The sequence below is a fragment of the Cryphonectria parasitica genome (genome assembly GCF_011745365.1).
Source record: "Cryphonectria parasitica EP155 unplaced genomic scaffold M406scaffold_5, whole genome shotgun sequence".
Classification (NCBI taxonomy): Eukaryota; Fungi; Ascomycota; class Sordariomycetes; order Diaporthales; family Cryphonectriaceae; genus Cryphonectria; species Cryphonectria parasitica.
The window spans coordinates 2,944,905-2,964,116 of record NW_024468913.1 but is presented as its reverse complement, the minus strand read 5'-3'; the positions used below and the strand labels follow the sequence as shown (position 1 = coordinate 2,964,116).

General features: G+C 54.5%; 8 protein-coding genes across 8 annotated transcripts; 4 read left to right on the top strand and 4 right to left on the bottom strand.

Annotated features, from left to right (window-relative positions):
* Positions 1–484: 484 nt before the first annotated feature.
* On the top strand, positions 485–2,450 carry M406DRAFT_340394 (uncharacterized protein; the record flags this gene model as incomplete). Its single annotated transcript, XM_040921553.1, has 6 exons — positions 485–587; positions 644–1,552; positions 1,620–1,731; positions 1,839–1,966; positions 2,085–2,246; positions 2,350–2,450. The coding sequence occupies 6 exons, from the start codon at positions 485–487 to the stop codon at positions 2,448–2,450; spliced, it is 1,515 nt and encodes a 504-aa protein (XP_040775835.1).
* Positions 2,451–3,255: 805 nt separating this feature from the next.
* Positions 3,256–5,381, bottom strand: M406DRAFT_356698 (Phosphoglucomutase, first 3 domain-containing protein). Its single transcript, XM_040923508.1, has 4 exons — positions 5,271–5,381; positions 5,054–5,151; positions 4,774–4,977; positions 3,256–4,700 (listed from the first exon to the last, which is right to left on the bottom strand). Exons 1-4 carry the CDS (start codon positions 5,318–5,320, stop codon positions 3,394–3,396), a joined length of 1,659 nt encoding a protein of 552 aa, XP_040775834.1. The 5' UTR covers positions 5,321–5,381; the 3' UTR covers positions 3,256–3,393.
* Positions 5,382–6,291: 910 nt separating this feature from the next.
* On the bottom strand, positions 6,292–6,963 carry M406DRAFT_259416 (ribonuclease H-like protein; the record flags this gene model as incomplete). Its single annotated transcript, XM_040917293.1, has 2 exons — positions 6,292–6,831; positions 6,916–6,963. 2 exons carry the CDS (start codon positions 6,961–6,963, stop codon positions 6,292–6,294), a joined length of 588 nt encoding a protein of 195 aa, XP_040775833.1.
* A 965-nt stretch (positions 6,964–7,928) lies between these two features.
* On the top strand, positions 7,929–9,569 carry M406DRAFT_259629 (NAD(P)-binding protein; the record flags this gene model as incomplete). Its single annotated transcript, XM_040917311.1, has 1 exon — positions 7,929–9,569. The coding sequence occupies one exon, from the start codon at positions 7,929–7,931 to the stop codon at positions 9,567–9,569; it is 1,641 nt and encodes a 546-aa protein (XP_040775832.1).
* Positions 9,570–11,231: 1,662 nt separating this feature from the next.
* M406DRAFT_70615 (uncharacterized protein) lies at positions 11,232–11,770 on the top strand (the record flags this gene model as incomplete). The annotated part of the gene is made up of 2 exons (XM_040925361.1): positions 11,232–11,472; positions 11,658–11,770. The coding sequence occupies 2 exons, from the start codon at positions 11,232–11,234 to the stop codon at positions 11,768–11,770; spliced, it is 354 nt and encodes a 117-aa protein (XP_040775831.1).
* A 664-nt stretch (positions 11,771–12,434) lies between these two features.
* Positions 12,435–15,043, bottom strand: M406DRAFT_258527 (uncharacterized protein; the record flags this gene model as incomplete). Its single annotated transcript, XM_040917239.1, has 6 exons — positions 12,435–12,559; positions 12,626–13,836; positions 13,957–14,112; positions 14,173–14,303; positions 14,357–14,548; positions 14,759–15,043. The coding sequence occupies 6 exons, from the start codon at positions 15,041–15,043 to the stop codon at positions 12,435–12,437; spliced, it is 2,100 nt and encodes a 699-aa protein (XP_040775830.1).
* Positions 15,044–15,904: 861 nt separating this feature from the next.
* M406DRAFT_259619 (uncharacterized protein) lies at positions 15,905–16,199 on the top strand (the record flags this gene model as incomplete). The annotated part of the gene is made up of 2 exons (XM_040917309.1): positions 15,905–16,025; positions 16,090–16,199. Coding segments are annotated over 2 exons (231 nt in total), but the record flags the coding sequence as incomplete, so codon positions are not given.
* A 599-nt stretch (positions 16,200–16,798) lies between these two features.
* On the bottom strand, positions 16,799–18,907 carry M406DRAFT_340389 (uncharacterized protein; the record flags this gene model as incomplete). Its single annotated transcript, XM_040921552.1, has 5 exons — positions 16,799–16,848; positions 16,975–17,104; positions 17,204–17,690; positions 17,757–17,826; positions 17,884–18,907. The coding sequence occupies 5 exons, from the start codon at positions 18,905–18,907 to the stop codon at positions 16,799–16,801; spliced, it is 1,761 nt and encodes a 586-aa protein (XP_040775828.1).
* Between the last annotated feature and the right edge of the window lie 305 nt (positions 18,908–19,212).

Genomic DNA, 19,212 nt, shown 5'->3' with positions numbered 1-19,212 from the left:
GCTTTGCATCTCTTCAGGTTGTGACAGTTCAGACCTGCGTTCGGTCTTCTCCAGGTATTCTCCAGGGACACACTCTTTTTTTTTTTGAAACCTTATTTGGACTCCGAAGGACAACTTGCAAAGCCTCTCAAAACAAAACGTGCGAATCCCTCGTTCTTCAAAAGATCAAAAAAGAGAGGGGAAAATATTTAGTGGCACCAAATCAGCGCAGTCACACTGAAGGGCATACTCAAGTCTCTTTGCAGAGGAAAATCAGTGACAAGAGGTCTGCATCATACTGACTGTCGGTCATCAACGAATCACCCTCATCATTATCATCATCATCATGTCAGCCAAACGAAGGCTTGATTAGATGCATCTCTGAACTACGGACATTACGAAATCGATTTGCGAAACCCCATCACCGCCGCCTATTGTGGATGTACATGATCGTCTAAAGACGCGTATCGGTCGAGATAGGTCATTGCTTCTGTGCAGCTTCAAGATGGACCGGTTTTACGACATCGCCGTGGCAACAATGCCTCATCAGAGCCACCTCTTCCATGGCTGCTGGCTCGAGGCAGAGAGGGCTGATAGGGTAGCAATGGGTGCGCTAGGTTGACTACTTCATCTTTGGACTGCAGTAGGACTTACAACTTCTTAGGTCTTGATGGGCTCCGAGCCGCCCTCGATAGGTCCTTTCACGGCCACATGATTGCCTTGACCGAGGAGATCCGAGGATCCTCCCAGCTCCTCCGGGAGCTGGCCAGCCAGAGCGGCACACACAAGTCCCGCGCGCCCATCGTGTCGAACCACCTGAACGTCCTGCTCCCGTGCATGTCCAAGACCCTGCGGGACATCACCACGCACTACGACGACAAGACCATCTCCCGCGAGATGCGGTGGCGAAAGATGTACCATGACATGATGAAGGAGGTTCGCGGCATCCCTTTGCCGCAGCGCTTCATCCTGTACAACCAATTCCTGCGGTTGCTCCACTCCCTGCTCATTCGTGATAAGCATTTTGACCAGGGCCAGCTCGAGATGCTGCGGCACAAGATCCTCGAGCTGCGCGAGCTCCGCGGCATCCCCGACCCGGTGCAGACACCGACCACTGCTGCCGCCGCCGCGGCTGCCACCTCGGACCAGCTCGTCGGCCGCCAAGTTCACGACACCGCCATCGTCATCCCGCTGCCGCACGAGAGGGTTCACTGGTGCGAGCAGGTCTTTGTGCTCCCGCTCAGCTCGCGCACCGACATCCCCGGGCCCGAGAAGTCGCGCGTGTTCCAGCCGGTCTTGCCCGCCTGGGACCCGAGCCGGCCCAAGGCGCGCAAGACGCTCATGCGGCGGTCTTTCGACTCTGACAGGATGTGTGTCAAGTTCCTGCTCGACATGGAGGACATCCCGTACATCGAGATCCGGGTGTACAGCGGAGGCGCCCAGTATTTCACGTGGAAGGGCCATGACCAGGTCCGGATCCAGCGGGACGGGAATTCTCTGGTCTTGAAGAGGTGGAGCCGGTCGATGTCGGCGTGGAAGAGCTGGGCGGTGCTGAGTTTCGTCACTTGGGAGGGTGAGCCATATCTCCCCCCCCCCTCCCTTTTCTGTCCCCTTAACACCATGGCTAACCTGGGGCACAGAACTCGTCCTCTTCTACTGCACCTTCACCGCTCTGAAGTGCCGGAACCCTCTCGCCCCGACCATGGGCCAACCAGAGTTCAGCCTAAAGGGCGAAACGTTGCAATTCCAAGCGTGAGTCCCTCCTCACCTACCCCCCCCCCCCTTCCCTAGGGCGTCCTAGATGTTGTTATATCTCGATTGTATTGCTCAAGATTGACACGTCTTCACACGCTTCATAGTCAGATCGTCGACGACGACTATAGACACAGCCTCTGCGTATACAAGGAGGAGCGGAGCGGAGGGATCCGACTGCAGGCCGCCGTATGGAATGGCGAGCTGAGGAAGTGTCCGGTGTGGACTGCCTTTGGTGAGTCTTGTACTTTGTCCGACCCCCTCACGGCCTTTTTCGTTTCCATTTTGCTTCTTCTAGGTCCCGTTCCATAACACTCACTAACACGATGGGGTCCGTGTGTGCATGTGTTCAGTCACCCACATCTCCGCATCCCCTAGGTGGCTGGTTCGCATCTCAGACCACATCTTCCACGTCAGGGACATCCAGCTCTACGTCTTTTGCCAGAAGTATCGAGAGTCGAGGATGCGAAGAAACAGGCTCGGCGCGTTTGAGATCTACTTCCTCAGCAAGCATGGTACGTCCCCCTCTCCTTATAACCTGTATATACTCGGGGCGGGCAGCCAGCCTGTCAGCCAAGGGAGATAAAATAGCTGCTGATACGACAGCATCACGCACAGCTGCCGACGAGTTTGGACAACTCTTCAATCCGTCCATCGCCGGCCCGGGGCATGCATTCGAGGTCGAAGATGACGGCATCGCCGGCCCTTCGTATACATAACGCCGCCGAAGACTACAGCGTCCAACAACTCTTCACGGTCCTTCTACCGTGAGAAGGGAAGAGTGCAGCCGCTACTATACACCGCTAGCCCTGTACATCGCCCACTCAAACGACTTCTTTTGTTCAGTTCTCTGATACACGAACATCTGCTATTTCTTAATGTTTTACCAACCCCCCCCCCCCCCCAAACACAGCACAGTCTTCCGACCGGCCGCCATGCCCCCTCTTTTCTTCCTTTTTGTTTTTTGACTACGAACTCCACTTTGACACACACTTCACGAAACTTACGACTTAACCCATGATGAGGCACGATGACAACGCAACACGAAGGAAAATATAAAATTGTACCACCACAAGCTTGGTTGAACTTTTATGGCAGCGGACAAGGAGAGATTGATTACTGGGAGCGAAAATCGCGGGCAGATTGCACAATGATACCCCTTTTGCTTCTTTCTTCTTATTTCTTGAATCTCTTCATCATTCACTGCTTTTTTTTTTTTTTTTTCCCTTCTTTCTCTTCCTGCTGCTGATTTTTGCCACGGTCTTTGGGAGAAGAGGAAATGCCCCCGCGCCCTGGCTGTAATGAAGAAGACAACTCGACACCGTCGTCACGTTACGAAGAGAAAGGGGCCTCTACATGGCAGAATTATCCAGCAGTTCTGGTAATACTTGGCCGATCACGAATGTCGAGTGTTAGCGCAGCGTCAAGTCTGAATAATATGCAAATAAGAAATCATATCAATCTAGTCTCGTTTACGTGCACATGGAGAAGTTGCTGAATATTACACCCCATGGGATTTTGATTCGGGATATTTTTTTTGTTGTACTTAATGTATCAGGGCTCGTAATATCATGGGAAAAAAAAAGAGAAAAGAGGAACAGGTGCATCGGTCTGCAGTGTTCAGCGCTCTATACCACCACGCGTATACCAGCCAGGCCCAACTTATGTCTTGACATCGGGCTCATCACGGCCAACAAACTCCTTGAACTTGAGGAGGTCGGTCGCAAACTTGATCTCAGGCTTGAGGAAGTCCTGCGCGTCGAGGTCGTACTTGGAAGAATCGGACGTGTGCTGCTCGATGTACAGACGAATGGTAGCACCAGAAGAGCCGGTGCCGGACAGGCGCACGACAATGCGGCTGCCGGAGTCGAACTTGGCGTACAGGCCCTGGTTGGAAGAGACCGAACCGTCGAGGTCGGTGTAGGAGAAGTTGCCGGCGTCAGTGACGGTGCGACCCTCGATCTTGCTGCCGACGAAGCTCTTGTCGGCAACAAGGTCCTTGAGCACGCCGACAACCTTGTTGGCGCCATCGGAGTCGACGTTCTCGTAGTCGTAGCGCGTGAAGAAGGTGCGGCCATACTCGGTCCAGAAATCCTTCTGGATCTGCTTGATGCTGGGGGTGGCACCAGGGTTGGCAACGCCGAGCCCAGCAATGATATTGAGCCAGGCAACGACAGCCCACAGGCCGTCCTTCTCGCGGACATGGTTGGAGCCCGTTCCGAAAGACTCCTCGCCGCAGATGGACAGCTTGTCAGCATCGAAGAGGGCGCAGAAGAACTTCCAGCCGGTGGGCACCTCGTAGCAGTTCTTTCCCTGCTTCTTGGCGACAAGGTCGACAGCCCCGGAGGTGGGCATGGAGCGAGCCAGGCCGTAGACGCCCTGCTTCTTGAAGTAGGGGATGAGGTCGGCATAGTGGGCGATGATGGCCAAGCTGTCACCAGGGGAGACAAAGGCGCCAGCGCCGTAGATCATGTTCCGGTCTCCATCACCATCGGAAGCCGCGCCAAAGGGAATCTTGTTCTTCTCGACAACCTCGACGAGGCTGTGGGCGTAGACGAGGTTGGGGTCAGGGTGACCGCCGTTGAAGTCGGGCGAGGGCACGCAGTTCTGGGTGGAGCCGGCCAGGCCCAGCTCCTCCTCGAAGATAGCCTTGCCATAAGGACCAGTGACACCGTGAAGGCCATCGAAGAGGACCTTGAAGTCGGGGTGCTCGGTGAAGAATTTCTTGATCAGAGGGAAGTCAAAGATGTCCTTCAGCATCTGGGTATAGTCGGCAACGCTGTCGATGATCTCGACCTCGAGAGACCCGTAGGTCTTGGTGCCGATAGTCGAGATGTCGACTTCGGGAATGTCTTCGATCTTATAGGAGGTGAGGGTCTTGGAGGTCTCGTAGATCTTGTTGGTGACGGACTCAGGGGCCGGGCCACCGTTGGCGAGGTTGTACTTGATACCGAAGTCGTTCGTAGGGCCTGGCGTCCAATACAATCAGTATGTCGAGTTGGTTTTCTCGCTGTTGATAGTGACATTGGAAGAGGAACTTACCACCAGGGTTGTGGCTGGCAGTGAGAAGGATACCACCAGTGGCCTTTCTCTTGCGGATGACGTGGCTGGCGGCAGGTGTGGATAGGATGCCGTTCTGGCCGATGAGGAGCTTCTTGACACCATACGCGGCACCAATTTTGGCGATCAACTGAATGACCTCGGGATTCCAGAAGCGGCCATCACCACCAATGACAAGGAATGATCCTAGATTGTCAATTCAGTATACTTCAGCTTGCCTTGTGCGTGCGTGCGATGCAGGGGGAGGTAGATGACGACTGACCCTCTACACCCTCAGGAATGGACAGGAGGATGCTGGTGACGAAAGATTCGCTGTAGTGAGGCTTCTGGAAGACAGTCACCTTCTTTCGAAGACCTGAACTGGAGGGGAGTGTCAGCGACGAAGCTGTCTGGCCGAGCTGGCGTTGTTGAGGATTGGGCAGCACCAGCCAGAAAAGGGGGGAAGGACTGCGGGGTGGGGTGAAGCTATCGTGACTTACGTTCCAGGCTTCTGGTCCTGGAAGGACTCGAATTGAACTTCCTTGGCCATGTTGGCAGTATTATGAGTGGTGGAAATAAAGAATTGGGGCAGGAAACCAGAGGAAATCTGTCACTAGGAGAGAGAGTTTCGAGGAGTTGTGTTTGGGAGGAGGTTTTGCAATATAAATAAATGCCACAGCAGGCGCTCTGCCAATTCATCAAGAGCTCAAGCACTTAATGGACGGACGCCACTCCAGAGGGGGGCAGGTGGGGTCACTACGTCTCTGGTGGGGTCGTCATCGGACAGGGGTGGGAGCTTAAATGCTCGCAATGGTGGCAAACCATACTAAGTAGCTAAGGGTCTCAACATTTCCACTATCTGCACATCACCACCCAAATGCAAAGCGAGAGTTGAGGCGATCCACTCAGGTCATACCAATTGTCCAGATAGAAGCTCTACCATGAGCTCGCCACCAAACTCTGGTAAAGGTAAATTCATATGAGGGCATTTCGAGAACCATCTCGTATAAAAACTTTGCGTTTAATCCCTGTTCTGTACGTGGACACCGGGTGTATCAAACGTCACGTTCTTATGCCTCCCTCCGCCCTTTCAGAGCGGCCTGATGCTCATGCATGACAACATGAAAGACAGACGAGAGCAGCGTGCTTTAAGATCGGCTTTGGTTTCGTAGTGACCCCCACGCTCTGTTGTCCTACCGCGGCTGCTGTAGCGTGGCAGGTGCCTTTTCCCACAAGTGCAGTGGATTCAATCTTGCTTCTCTCGTGATAATGGAACCATTGTCGTGGTCGGACAGAGGAATGCAGGTTCTTCAGCATTGACGATACAGTGAACGAACTCCTTGGATCGGACATGGACGACAGTGAGGCCAGCATCGTGACTGTTGTTGATTGAAACCTGGGCGTCCGCCTCTTCGCCACGCAAGTACGAATCAGCCTGTAGGCAAAGTACGTAGGTAGGCTCAGATGCCGACCGAGGTGCCAAACAACAGACGCGGAAGATGATCAGGACTGTCGTCAGGCTCATGCGCCGTCCTGTCCACGCGCACTGGCCTGGAAGATGGCCTCCTTGTAGTACCTCGCCTCCTCGATGCTCTCCAGGATGTCATCCCTCGCCTTGTGCAGCGTCTTCTTCTGTGGCACCCTCGCGGCGACCTGAGGACACCACCGCCTTGCTGCCTCCTTGATGGAGCTCACGTCCAGGATGCGGTAGTGCAGGTGCTCGACGACCCTGCGATACGGTCCTTTTGCGAGAAACGTCCTGTCGGCGTGGACCGAGTTGCCAGCGAGCAGCGCAACGCGGCGGTCCGGAACGTACTTCTTGATATAGGACAAGAGCTCGTCGGCAGCCTGCTCCGGTGTCACCTCGGAGGTGATGACGGCCGCCGTGAGGCCGCTCTCGCCGTGGGTTCGAGTGCACCACTCGTCCATCTGGTCCATGCGGGCCCTGGGCTGGTGAACCACGGTGCCCCATCCTTCTGCGTCGAGGAGGTCCAAATTGCCGTTGGTGATGAGGCAAAAGATCTCGATGATCTCCTCCTTGTCCGGGTCCAGACCAGTCATCTACATCAGCGGGTTAACAGATCTTTCTCCATGATGTGATAATTGTTCTTTTTTTTTTTTTCTCTCCTCTTCTCTTCTCTTTACCTCACAGTCGATCCAGACCAACGGGGCAGCATCATCCTGAGAAGCCATGGTCGTTTTCCGGTCAGAGAGGACGGAAGGACAACCGGTGGTTGTTGTCGAGCAGGTGCGTATCAGAGACTGCCGGTAAGGGGGCGTTTTCAACCGACAGGGAAGAGGCTTGTTTTGGCAAAGTAACGTTGTATATGATGATGACTTCCCGAGCCTTGTGAAGGACGGATGGTTTGTGCCCCGCTGGATGGATCCAATAAGTCTTGTTGTCCTTGTCCCTATGGTTGCAGCCATCTATCGACGAAAAGGGAGTCGTGTTGTGGTGTGTGGATCACAAAATCCGTTTACACATTTCTCCATGGCGCCACCATCCACGATAGCCAAACAGTGAGAAGACGAATGAGCAGGCTCGAATTAGTGAGATGGCGCCTGTAGAACAGCGGGGTGCGGGGTGTTGGGGGGTTTCTTAGACGGTGCAGATCCGCTACAATGGGCCTGTCGGCTTCCCCTGCCGGTGATCGATCCCCTTATCTTCTTCTAGCCGGTGTAAAGTTACAGCCCGTTGGGACTGCTACTGCTACTACTACTACTACTATTACTAGCCAGCTATGTACTACCACGACTAACCACCATAGTATGTGGTATGTAGTAATTAAGTCACTATCCGCTGTGGGACGCTCCTTCTGGGACTTGTTCAGTACAACAGGAATGACTTCCATCTTTCAACCTACTTCTTGTGCCTCTCTCTCTCTCTCTGCTTGAGGCTGACCCCTCTCTTGCCTCTCCTTCTCCCTCCTCTTCCTCCTCACAGCCTTCTGAATACATGACGACCACAGATTCTGCCTCTCTGTCTGTATCTCTCTGCCAGAGTCGCCATTATTCTTGTCTCAACTGCCATATTCTCCCACCTGGATAAGACATCAACCCGCCTTCTCATCATGGGTCGCGCAGAGGACTCACCTCCGGCCAGGCTTCTTGCCGAGCCAGGTCCCGTCGTCTCGACGGACAAGGACATCCAACTCACCATGCCCAGTCGGCCCCCTCCATCCGCTGACCCGCCTCGCCTCCTGGTCATCGGCGCCGGCTCCCGTGGCCAGGCCTATGCCCACGGCGTGCACACCGCCACCAACGGCACCATTGCTGCCGTTGCTGAGCCCCATGCCTTCAAGCGCGCCCAGTTCGGTCGCAACTATGTCTGGGGCCCTCGCGGCGACAAGGCCCCCGCCGAGGGTGAGTCGTTCACCTCATGGACAGAGTTCATCACCTACGAGAAAGAGCGCCGCCGCCGCGCCGCCGTACCAGGCGCCAAGGGCGTTCCCCGGGGCGTGGACGGTGTATTCGTCTGTGTGCTGGACGAGATGCACCGCGAGGTGGTGGTGGCGCTTGCCGCGCTGGGCGGCCTGCACATCATGTGTGAGAAGCCGCTGGCCACCACGCTGAGCGACTGCGTGGAGATGTACCGGGCCCTGCGGGACAACACCGGTGCCGGGGGCGAACCCTGCGTTTTCTCCATCGGACACGTGCTGCGGTACAGCCCGCACAATGTCGAGCTGCGCAGGCTGCTGCTTGAGGAGAAGGTCATCGGCGACGTACTCTCCGTCGTGCATACCGAGCCCGTCGGCTGGTGGCACTTTACCCACAGCTACGTGAGGGGCAACTGGAGGAGGGAGGACACCACGGCCCCGAGCCTGTTGACCAAGAGCTGTCACGATGTGGATGTCCTGCTGTGGTTCCTGTGCTCGCCGGCGAGATATGAGGATGGCGGGCAGAAGGCCGTGCCGCATCTCCCGTCCACGGTATCAAGCAGTGGGCGGCTGCAGTACTTCAAGAAGAGCAGGAAGCCTGTCGGCGCAGGAACAGTGACCAACTGTCTACAGTGTCCGGTCGAGGAGACGTGCAAGTACTCGGCAAAGCGCATCTATACCGGCGACAAGCCCTTCATGGGGTTGGGAGCAGGCACCGTTGGCTGGCCTGTGAGCATCGTGGTCCCCGAGATTGAGGATCTCGGGGCTGGTGAAGAGGGCCGAAGGGCTCTCATGGCGAAGCTGGCTGAGGATTACGGCCCAGAGATGCCGGACTCGGAGATTGCGAAGCGCAACTGGTTTGGTCGGTGCGTCTACGAGAGTGACAACGACGTGGCAGACGAGCAGGTGGTGACCATCACCTGGGATGACGATGTTCTCCCGTCGTCATCAGAGGGCGGCGACGGAGCTGGTCCCCTGTCGGACAGTCTGGGCGGTCGAGGCGCAAAGCAGGCGACCTTCCACATGGTGGCCCAGACCAAGCGGCAATGCGAGCGGTTCACGCGTATATATGGCGTCAACGGGGAGATCTACGCAGACTCATACACCATCACGGTGGAGGACTTCAATACCGGCAAGACAACCACGCACACACCGCGCATGGAGAGCATGGGCCACGGCGGCGGTGATCTGGGTCTGGCGAGACAGTTCGTGGAGGCTATCGATGTGGTCAAGAACAAGCGCGACGAAGGCTGGACGAGCGACAGGGCGCAGAAGGAGATCATACGCTGCACGTTGGACGAGGTCATCAGGAGCCATGCCATGGTCTTTTGTGCCGAGGAGGCCAAGAGGGGGAAGAAGGTTGTGGACTGGGCTGAGTGGTGGGCACGGGAGGTCGAGGGCAAACTGGACGCGAAGCAATAGCGGCCCCCAACGCCAGCGCTCTTTTGCTAGTCGCCACTCGGGCCAGAGGTCTCCTCCTCCATCCACCTGCCTGCTTGTCTTGACAGTATCTGTCTCGTATTGCTGACATAAGACCTGGGAGACGAGTCTATAGGCTCGGCGCTAGGCTAGTAGCCCAAGTCATCTGTCCGTCGTTATTGGAAAATGATCAGTTCTCCTCATCAACAAGTGGTCTGATCTGACTGATCACCACAGAGATTGCTTCGCCAAACATCATGACCGTATCAAGTTACCTTGCTACAACGATGGAACTTTGCGCCGTGATAGGCGGTGACCCAAGTCTCCAAGGCATGAAACCACAACGATGCCCTTGATCCTGCTTCCCTTAAAATCTTAACCCAAGGCCCAAAGGGGATCTTGCAGACTCAGCAGGAAAGGAGAAAAGCAGAGTGGGGCGGGAGATCGACAATGAACAGCATATCAATCCAGCCGTATGTTGTTTTGCGCACTTCTTGTCTATACGAATGCAGTGCAACAGCTCCAGACAATTCGTCAGCGGAAGCATGGGCCCTTCAGAGGCATTTCGGCTCGATGGGCATGCTTATTCACGATGGATCGTTTCCCCGGTTTTTTTTCAAACTGCCGCGGAAAATAAGCATTAGGAGTGGCGGTTAGCAAAATCCTCCGATCTAATCATTGCTCCACCTTGTATGGATTGGACTGTAGGCAGCTTCTCAGCTTCGGCATTGCTTCGTTCTGCCAAGCATTACGGTGAGGATGCCTATAGTGTAACCGCTGATCCTCTCTTGCAGATAGACGCCAGCGTATGAACATTTTTCTGCCGCTCTTATATCCCACGACGCCAGGCAATCTGGAACAAAGAACAAGTCTAGAGGGCAAATAAGACCTGAACACACAAGGAGGATATCCTTATTGGCAGAAGCGTGCGCAAGTCCGAGGTGTGGGTCTCAGACTCGGACTCATTACTACCGTGCCTCTCTGCATTTACACAACATTTCCTTCACCGTGCATACACGACGTCTGTACTTCCTTTCAGGACATCAAGAGCGAACGACGTCAAGACCAGAGCAAAGTCGGCATGTAACATTGCACTGCACTGCGGTAGGATCGATTCCCTGGAAGCGCCTTACTACTAGCTGAGGCTGACACGAAATTCTAGCAGCCAGCCAGCCGTCCCGAGCCGGTGACGCTGAATCATCTATCGTATCCCAGATAGGCAACAAGAAGGTGAGGTTGAATGTAGATCTCGTGACGGGGGACAGGGGCCACAGAACGGCCCTGGGGGACGTTCAATGAACGTGGCGGAACGAACGAGTTCTGCAGTCAGCGGTTCTTTGCCAACTCACCAGGAGGACCGCAAAGTGGCAAGGCGGGAAGGAAGGGTTGGTTCTCGTATCCAATCCTGAAGATGGACACCGCCTGTGTTGAGAAGGATGGTCTTGAGAGAGGGAGGCTTGATAGTCTGGAGAATAAGCATGCCATATTGAAAGGGTGGGAAAAGTACATAAGTAGATTGGCTGCTTCCGTTTTCTCGGATGTTTTGAGTCTGGCAGATCATCACCAAGCTCAATTCATACATACACACACACACTCTCTCTCTACAAACATACAAACCTTCAATACTCCACCAACTTCCCCTCCAGGAACCAAAAAATTCTCAAAATGCAGTTCATCACCGCCATCCTCGCCCTCGCCGCCACCACCTCGGCCGCCAGCATCACCCGCCGGCAATCCGACCCGCACATGATCGACTTCCGCTCCTACGGCGCGGCCGGATGCTCCGCAGACAACCAGGGCGTCTATACGTACGAGCAGTCTGACGCCAGCACCTGCTTCCCATTCTCGACCGAGCTGGACGTCGAGTCCGTCCTTGTCCTGGATATCACACTCTCCGGCTGCTCCTGTAAGCCAAAACTGCTCCCCCCCCCCCGCCCCCTCCTCCCCTTCTCTTCTCTGTTTCCTTCTTCCCTGGGAGGTGCAAACATCCATTCATATTCTTTTCCAACCCTTACATTCATCGTTTGTTTTTTCTTTTCTTTCTAACGAAAACGTCTTTTGAACTAATCAAAATTTTTCTTGATAATACAGTCTATGTCTACTCCGACGCTGAGTGTGCGACGGAGGCGATCCCTGTTGCTGCTGGGGAGTGTTACGATGCCACGTCTGCGGGCCTGGGCTCGTATCAGACCATCTGCTCTTGAGCGTCAGCGATGACAATGAAAGGTTGAGGGAGGGGAAAGGAGGGGGGAGGGAAGGGGAGAAGAGCACTGGGACTGGCCTATTCGGAGATTGGCCAGGGACCTGTTTTTTCTTTTCTTTCTTGGTTCATAGTACGAACTTTGGCCAGCATGGTTTTTACAGGCAGCAAAACACAAAGGCCTTGGGGATAGTATATAGACAGTCACTCCTTCAACACGGGGCTAGGTAAATAATTATCAACCGGACATTACTATATTTGGTGACTGAATGATGTTTCCTGGCTCTCTGGTTCTCGAAACGGCAAGGATATCCGGCTTTATTCATAATATAGATGGATAGACTGCCAATTGGCCTTGCTATCTTTTTTGTGACTCAATAGTATATATGTATATGAATATTGACCCAAGTGCAATGATGTCCTGCTGAAGGGTGTAAATTGCCCTCACAAGCTCAATGATGAACAAGCAACCTGCCAAACTAGCCCACAACAGTTGAAACCCGTTTTCCCCTCCTTCAGTGATGAACCCGTGCTATGCTTTGACGCTCCCTCCCTAACCTGATAAGGATCCGCTTTGCTTATACACTGGCTGTGTGTCTGCCAAACGAATAATTTCAAAGTGTTCGTGGGGACGACATCTGGAATCTTTTGATATGAACCAAGGCAGCTCAGGTGGCAACAGCTGGTGGAAGAGCAGCCGTATCGTTGCCCTCCCCGCCTGCAGTCTGCGACTCGAGGAAGCCCGGACGCCACTTCGTGAGATATTTTGCCGCCATGGGGCGGGCATCCTCATCTAGCGAATCGGATCAGCCACACGTTCTTCTTTGCATGGAACTACATATTTCAAGGGAGTACTTACACTCAATCCAGATGTCCTGAACCGTGTTCAACGCCATATCCCTCACCGGCGGCTTCATCATGACGAGGTAAAGCAAAGTCGTAAGCGCCAGTTGAACCATCGCCGGATCCGCGCACAGGTGTGTCACCTTGGTTAGGATTGCCGTGTTGAGCTCCGGTATCTCGCCCAGGAACCGCATGAGCACCTTGTCCGAGGGATTCAGATAGGGGAAGAAGCCCTCGACGAGTTTGCTGGCCCATTTGACGTAGTGCAGCGGCGCGTCCGACCTCTGCTGTCTTGCCAGATTATCATTGTACCACTCCTCGCAGAGCCATGCGACCGCAACGTCGATGCGCTTGCGAAAGTCCTCCAGCACGTAAGCATACAACCGTTCACGGATGGCGTTACCGTTCAGTGCGTTGCGAGGCACTATAGCATTGCTGTCCTCCGCTTTAATGTCAGTCCCTTCAAGGCCAGCGCCTGAGCGTGTGCCAAGGCGGACGATGAACGTCAGCATCGACTCCCTGTCATACGAGTTCGCTGCAAGCCGGTTGATGCCTGCCCTGGTCTTCTTCGCAGGCGGGTCTTCCAGCCCTTTGACCATTTCGAGGACCCGAGCTACCGTCACCTGGCCGGCTGATGCTGCAGCCTCAGGGGTAAGTATCGGTGGCGGTGGCAGTTTGAATGGGCCCAAGGCTAATGATGCAGCATCCACCTGCTGCTGCTGCTCGGCTCGCGGCGTGCCGTCCAACTTGTTCAGAATCTGTTCCGTATCTTCGGCCATCATGTAATCTGGTTCATAGTCATCATCATCCTCAACATCCAGAGGCGCAGTATCTGGATTTAATACTGGAGCCTGTGCAGTAGCCTTGACCGCGAGACGCTCGCTCACGACCTTGACAGCCCTGTCGAGTGCCTGATGATCTATTCTCGAAAGTGTTGCCACAACAATCTTGGCCGCTATAGCCGCCGGTACCTTCGCTGCATCGATGGCTTGTAGGGACGGGGTACCAGGCAGGGCGAAGAGGGCGGCCAGACTGTTGGGTGGATGTGCCGGTGTGACTATCTGTGCCTGGACAGGCTCCGTCATCTTCTGCCGCTTGGCGTCGCCGTACAATTGTTGCTCAGCCAAGTGCCGCTTGCTACCGGCCCCTTCGAGGATCTCAGCCCGTGAGCGCATGAGGCGCTCCACGTGAGCATGCATCCGAGGTGCCCATGGGTTCTGCGGATCTCTGCAGGTTGTCAGTCAGTCAGTCAGTCAGTCAGTCTCGTTTCACCCGGCACCTGAGGAGAAAGGCACATACCGTCTGAGAAGATGGACCAATAGCTGTCTCGTCGTCTTCTCCATAGACTTGACAAGCACACGCGTTCGGGGAGTCATTGGCGAATTTGCCAGCTTGAGCGGATTGAAGCCCAAGACAGCATTGAGTACACGGGTGGACGTGGATGGCCTGGAGCGGATGAGGATAGACAGACAATTCAATGTTCCATCTACTACAATAGCATCGCTGCAGAACTGTGTCAGTAAGATTTCGATGTGGCGTTCGATCAAGATTGCCGCATCTTACCTGCTGTTATCCTGAAGCACACTGAGCATCCTGTCGAGGAGGCCGGTAGCCTCCGCTTCAAGTTGTCTAATGTCAAGAAAAGGGTGGTCTGCCGGGACCATTCCCAACGAGATCTCCAAGCCATTGCGCTGCTGGTATCCATGTCTCAGTCCTGAACGGCACCACAATCTACAAAGAGTCTTACCTTGTCCATATTTACAGCTGTCGTCTGTGCGAGAACCACACGCTGGGCAAACTTTGTACAGCAGGCCTTCAAGACAGAAGCAGCATCGTCCCATATCCGTAGTATTCTCTGCTTGATGGCCATCAACTCGTCCCATGGTCCTCGTTCGTAAGAATTGTGTATTCTAGAATTTGAAAAAGAAATTAGAAAAGACTGTGTCAGCAAAGCCAGCTTGGAAAACTGTGGATATAGCACCTCGAAGAAAGGGCACAGAACAAGAGACAACAGTAGTAAAAAGATCCCGTCCATGTCCAATCTCGATGAGCCACTAGGAACAACAGCACTGAGAGGAGATCAGACGTACATCCATCGCATCGCATGTGGGTAGATGCTGGCCGCCGCCTGAATGGCGCTCTTCAGAACATATGGGTCCTCCTTGGGGTTCTCCAGCAGGGCGCGCAGGTGACCCACGACTTGCAGGCTCATGCCTTCCTTATCGCGGCCGGGAAGGGCAGGTGTCGCAAAGGCTTCGGCGATGAAGTTGGTGGCCCATCTGCGTAGCTCGACGTTGGTGTTTGGGCTGGCCAGCGGCAGGATGCCCACCATGATCTGCGAGTAATATGCCTGCGGGTCGCTGAGGACGGCCTTCTTAGCCTCGTTCAGCTGCTTGAGCTGCTCGCTCACAGACTGCACATCGCCGGCCGCCATAATGGGCACAGTTTTGTGCAGCAAAGAGGGCCCAGACACAAGGACTTGCAGAGAAGCCGAGTTGAATCGTGGGATATGGGAGATCTGTCTGTGGGAAAAAGGGGACGTCCCAGCTTTTACTCTACGAGGATGGAGGTGTTGTATTTGGGATGAGGCAGGGCTCCAGAGGGTCGACGATGGGGGATGAGCAGGAGCAGGCAGAACGAAAGGCAGCAGGAGTCATCAGTTTGCAACGTGCATCCAAAGCGAGTGACCAAGGAGCGAAGTTGGAGAGAATTGCCGTGACGCGCGAGTGTCGCTTTGTTGAAAGACGTCGTTAGTGTCGCAGTGATCTTTAGTCGCATTCTTTGCTTCGCCAGTGAAAAACATAAGTTGATGCGTGCCGTCACTATGAATCGACGTGTGTGCTGTCAGGTGGTCGGTAGATCGGTTGTGCCTCCTTTCAATGTAGAAAGAAAGGCTGCGGGCTTGGGTTGGTTTGGTTGATGAGAGATGACGATTGAGCGTGGTCGAAAAGCAGACGCAGCCTAGAAAATCGAGCCTAAGCGCGTCGGCAGTAGCTGCTACTCTCTGCTACCCCTGTTTGGGAGGACCTCCCCCCCCTGTCACGGCCCAGCAGCCATTTGAAGACAGATGAGATCACTGCTTGGCTTACATAATCCAACCTTTCTGGTCACGGAGTCAGGCATCTGATTCTACCGGAATCAGGCGACCGACCGTTTCTTCCTCTTTTCTCTCCAACACCAACAACGCAGAAGACCAAAGTTTCTCTTCAACATGGCAGGGTGAGACCCAAAAACATCATGCACATAGCAAGTGTTCCATATCCACCTGACTGACCAGTCTCAAAACAGGTACGACCACTCCAGCTACTATACCCGAGCCAATGCGCAGTCCGCAGCCCTTCTGCGGGCGCGGCGCCCATATCTGGTCAAGAACGCTGTGACCGGTCTGATCATGGCTGGAATTGTCACTGGTGTCTGTAAGTCGACCATTGGTTCCGAGCAAATACTGCGTCAGAGTTGCCAAAGACTGATCTTGAACAGACGCATACACGATAAAAGCCGTCGGCCAGGACGAGTTCGAAGACGTCAAGGTACCAGATGTTCCGGTTCACCAGGCACAACAAGGCAAACCCGAGATAGCCAAACAATGAAAGAATATATTTGCTTAAACGTTGGGAACGGCACGACATACGCAGCGGCTGCTCGTCCGAGTATCTCCTGGCTGTGCAATATGACCACGAACAGCGCGAATAGAGCATGTTACGTACGAGTATTTTGCTTGGAACCATACGAGTGCCCCTATGAAGACGGGATGGCCTGGCTTGGCGTGGCTCAATATGCGCTGGTCGTAGGCGCATGCTTGTATAGTTACAATACTCTATCGACAGCAACAAAAAGGCTCAAACCTGGGGCAATTGCCAGGACGAAGCTCCATACGGCAGATGGGAAATAGAATAGACCGACAAAGCCGTCGCGAAAATTAGCTCATAGCTGCGAATCATAAAAGCCCCAGACAACTCCTCCCAGTAGAATGCTCCTGTTGCCATATATGGCTCTGAGGGCTATGAAAATCAATCAATAGTCGCCCAGACTGGACTGGCGTACGCCGCGCAGAGAAAGACACCAGACGTAATTCTTGGTACAAGCCAGAAAAGAACACCTTCATCCCCAGGGGTATCGCAACTCCAAAAAACAACCCGAGGCCGCAACCGAGCCCGCCCGACACATGCAAATGGGAACCGTCGCACGCTCAGATGTGGCGGGCTTCAGCCACCTTTCGCGCATGCCCTGTTTCTGGATCTGCCCCCGGGGCATGTTTATGCCCTGAATCTCCATTCACTTGGCCATTTGCATACCAGGTAGCTCCGGCTTGTTGATGTAGTGCTTTCGTTTGGTTCGAAAACGCTGGTGGGCCTGCATAAGCACCATGCGAGTGCCGTCGTGAGCCATGGGATGGGTGCTTTGGGTTGGCCCACGGTGTCTGCTCCAAGAATTGTTCCCCGGCCGGTCCTAGGGTCCGCCCAAAGGGCACTGCTCCATACTCATTAAGCGTGGGCTGTACTTGCTGCGCGGAACCCATAACGCTGTGCCGAGCTCGCTACCAGCCGTATCAGTACACGTTCCGCTGCTTCGAGTTGAGGCTTCCAAGACTCACATGCATAGCTTCAAAGTCGTCCTCAATTTCGGCCCGCGATGCAGCCTTCATCTCAGGCGCAGCAGGGAACCCATGGTGTTGGGCAACACCAGCCAGAATCGAAGTCTCTTTGCTGTGCGCAATTGCTTGCTTCTTCTGCAACGCCTTCGTCTTGGGAAATCGAAACCCATAATCCGGTATCGGATTGGCATTCTTCCTGCGCTCGTGTTGTATCTCGTACCATTGTTTCCCGAGCTCGTCCAGCGTTTTTTCTCTTGATTCCCGCACGCTCTGGTAAAATTGAGACAAGATCTGGGCTCGACGGGCTACAGCCCACCGATCCAGGGCGTCCATATTGTACTGGTACTCTATTTCGGTTACTCTCACTTTGTCGTCACGGCGGCTGTCGATGCACTGCATCATCGCAAGGTATTCGGGATGGGTCGGGTTGTCGCCCTCCAATAATGCCTGCTCTTCGTTGAGCTGCGCGAGTCGCTCTTCGTATAGTCTGCGTAGCAGAGGCACGTCAGCATGAATTTCAAGAACCAAACACGGATTGCCAAGGAGTACCTACCGATCCCGCAGAACTGCAAATTGCTTCTCGATCGTTCCTAGCTGGTCAAAAGCATGACGTTTTCTCTCCACTGTAGGCAATGGGTCAGTCGTGGCAGGGTCGTAAATGGCAATCGGAGCCTGCTCACATTCTTCTTCATTTTTGTGCGCAATCTCGGCCTCTTCATCAACCTCAGCCGTTTCAATCGGCTCGTCCTCTGGCGGCTGGCCGTTTTCTGCAGCCGGCTCCTCAGTCTCGTGGGTCTCCACTGGGGCTTCGTCTGCAGAAGTCTTCCACCTCTTAGGCGTACTGCGCCTCGACTTTCTGGATCTGGTAAGGAGCTCGTTTGTAGGCTTTTCGACCGATTCCGCGATAGTATCGGCGTCCTCCTTGATTATTGTGTCGTCGTTCTCGGCACCGGATTGCTCAGCGCTCTTGCCGCCTGTCGAGTTGGCCCGCCCCAGCTCTTCAGACAGCACCTTAGACAACGAAGAGACCGCGTCGCTAGGCTCAATGACGGAGTTGGCTCTCTTGCGGGGATGCTCGTTGTCGCTAGACTGCCCTACCGGAGCCGGTCGCTTGCGCTTTCTTGACTCAGTCGAGGGCTCGTCGCTTGCCACGACGTGCGACTGCCGGGTTTTTAGGTGTAAAGAACGAGAGCTCCTTTGTGATTTTCCAGTGTCTTTGTCTGAATCAGCCTCGCTTTCGCCTACAGAGGCCTCGGAGAGATCTTCATTATCATCGTCGCCAGACGCCATGCCCGCACTAGCTTGTAATTGCTCTTGTAGCTTGGTAGGGCTTCGGTTGAAGGAGCGGAGGACCTTGTCAGTTTGTGGCTCTTTCTGGTAGTCGGGGTTTGAAGCTGTATTGTTGAGCTGTCCGTTGCCCTTGCGCGGGGTATCGTAGAGTCGCTCTGTGCTTGCCTCGGAGTCGATTTCACTCAAGGACTCAGAGTCTTCGTTGGCAGCGGACTCACCCGCTTGGCCGTTCTCAATCTGCTCGGGTTCGTCGTCATCGGAGGGGTTACTCTTAATGTCAACATCCATGTGTTCGGTGTCCTTGTCCTCGACGACTTCGCTGAGCGGAGAGGATACGGTACTGGTGTCTTGGTCGAGAAGGGAGTGCGGAGGATTAGCCATTGCTATAGGCGGCGCGGTGGCGCCGCTTGCCATGGCTGTCTTGTGTCGGAGCTCGAGATCTGGTGTGTGTATGTGTGGGTGGGTGGGTGTGCCGGTGTCGGGCGCAGTGGGCAGGAAAATCGAGCTGAATGGCGGCGTAGGATAGATTTAGAGAAATTCGGTGGATTAGAGGTTGAGGATGTATGCCATGCGACAGAGAAGTAATAATCTGTGGGTCATGTCTTGCCTAGTTTGTGAGGTTGAGCTGAAAAGATGTCTCGTAGTAGTGGTGTGGTAAGGAGGAGCAGGTTGGCTATCCTGCGCCGAGGGGAAGAGAATCGGGGCGTGAATGGGTAACC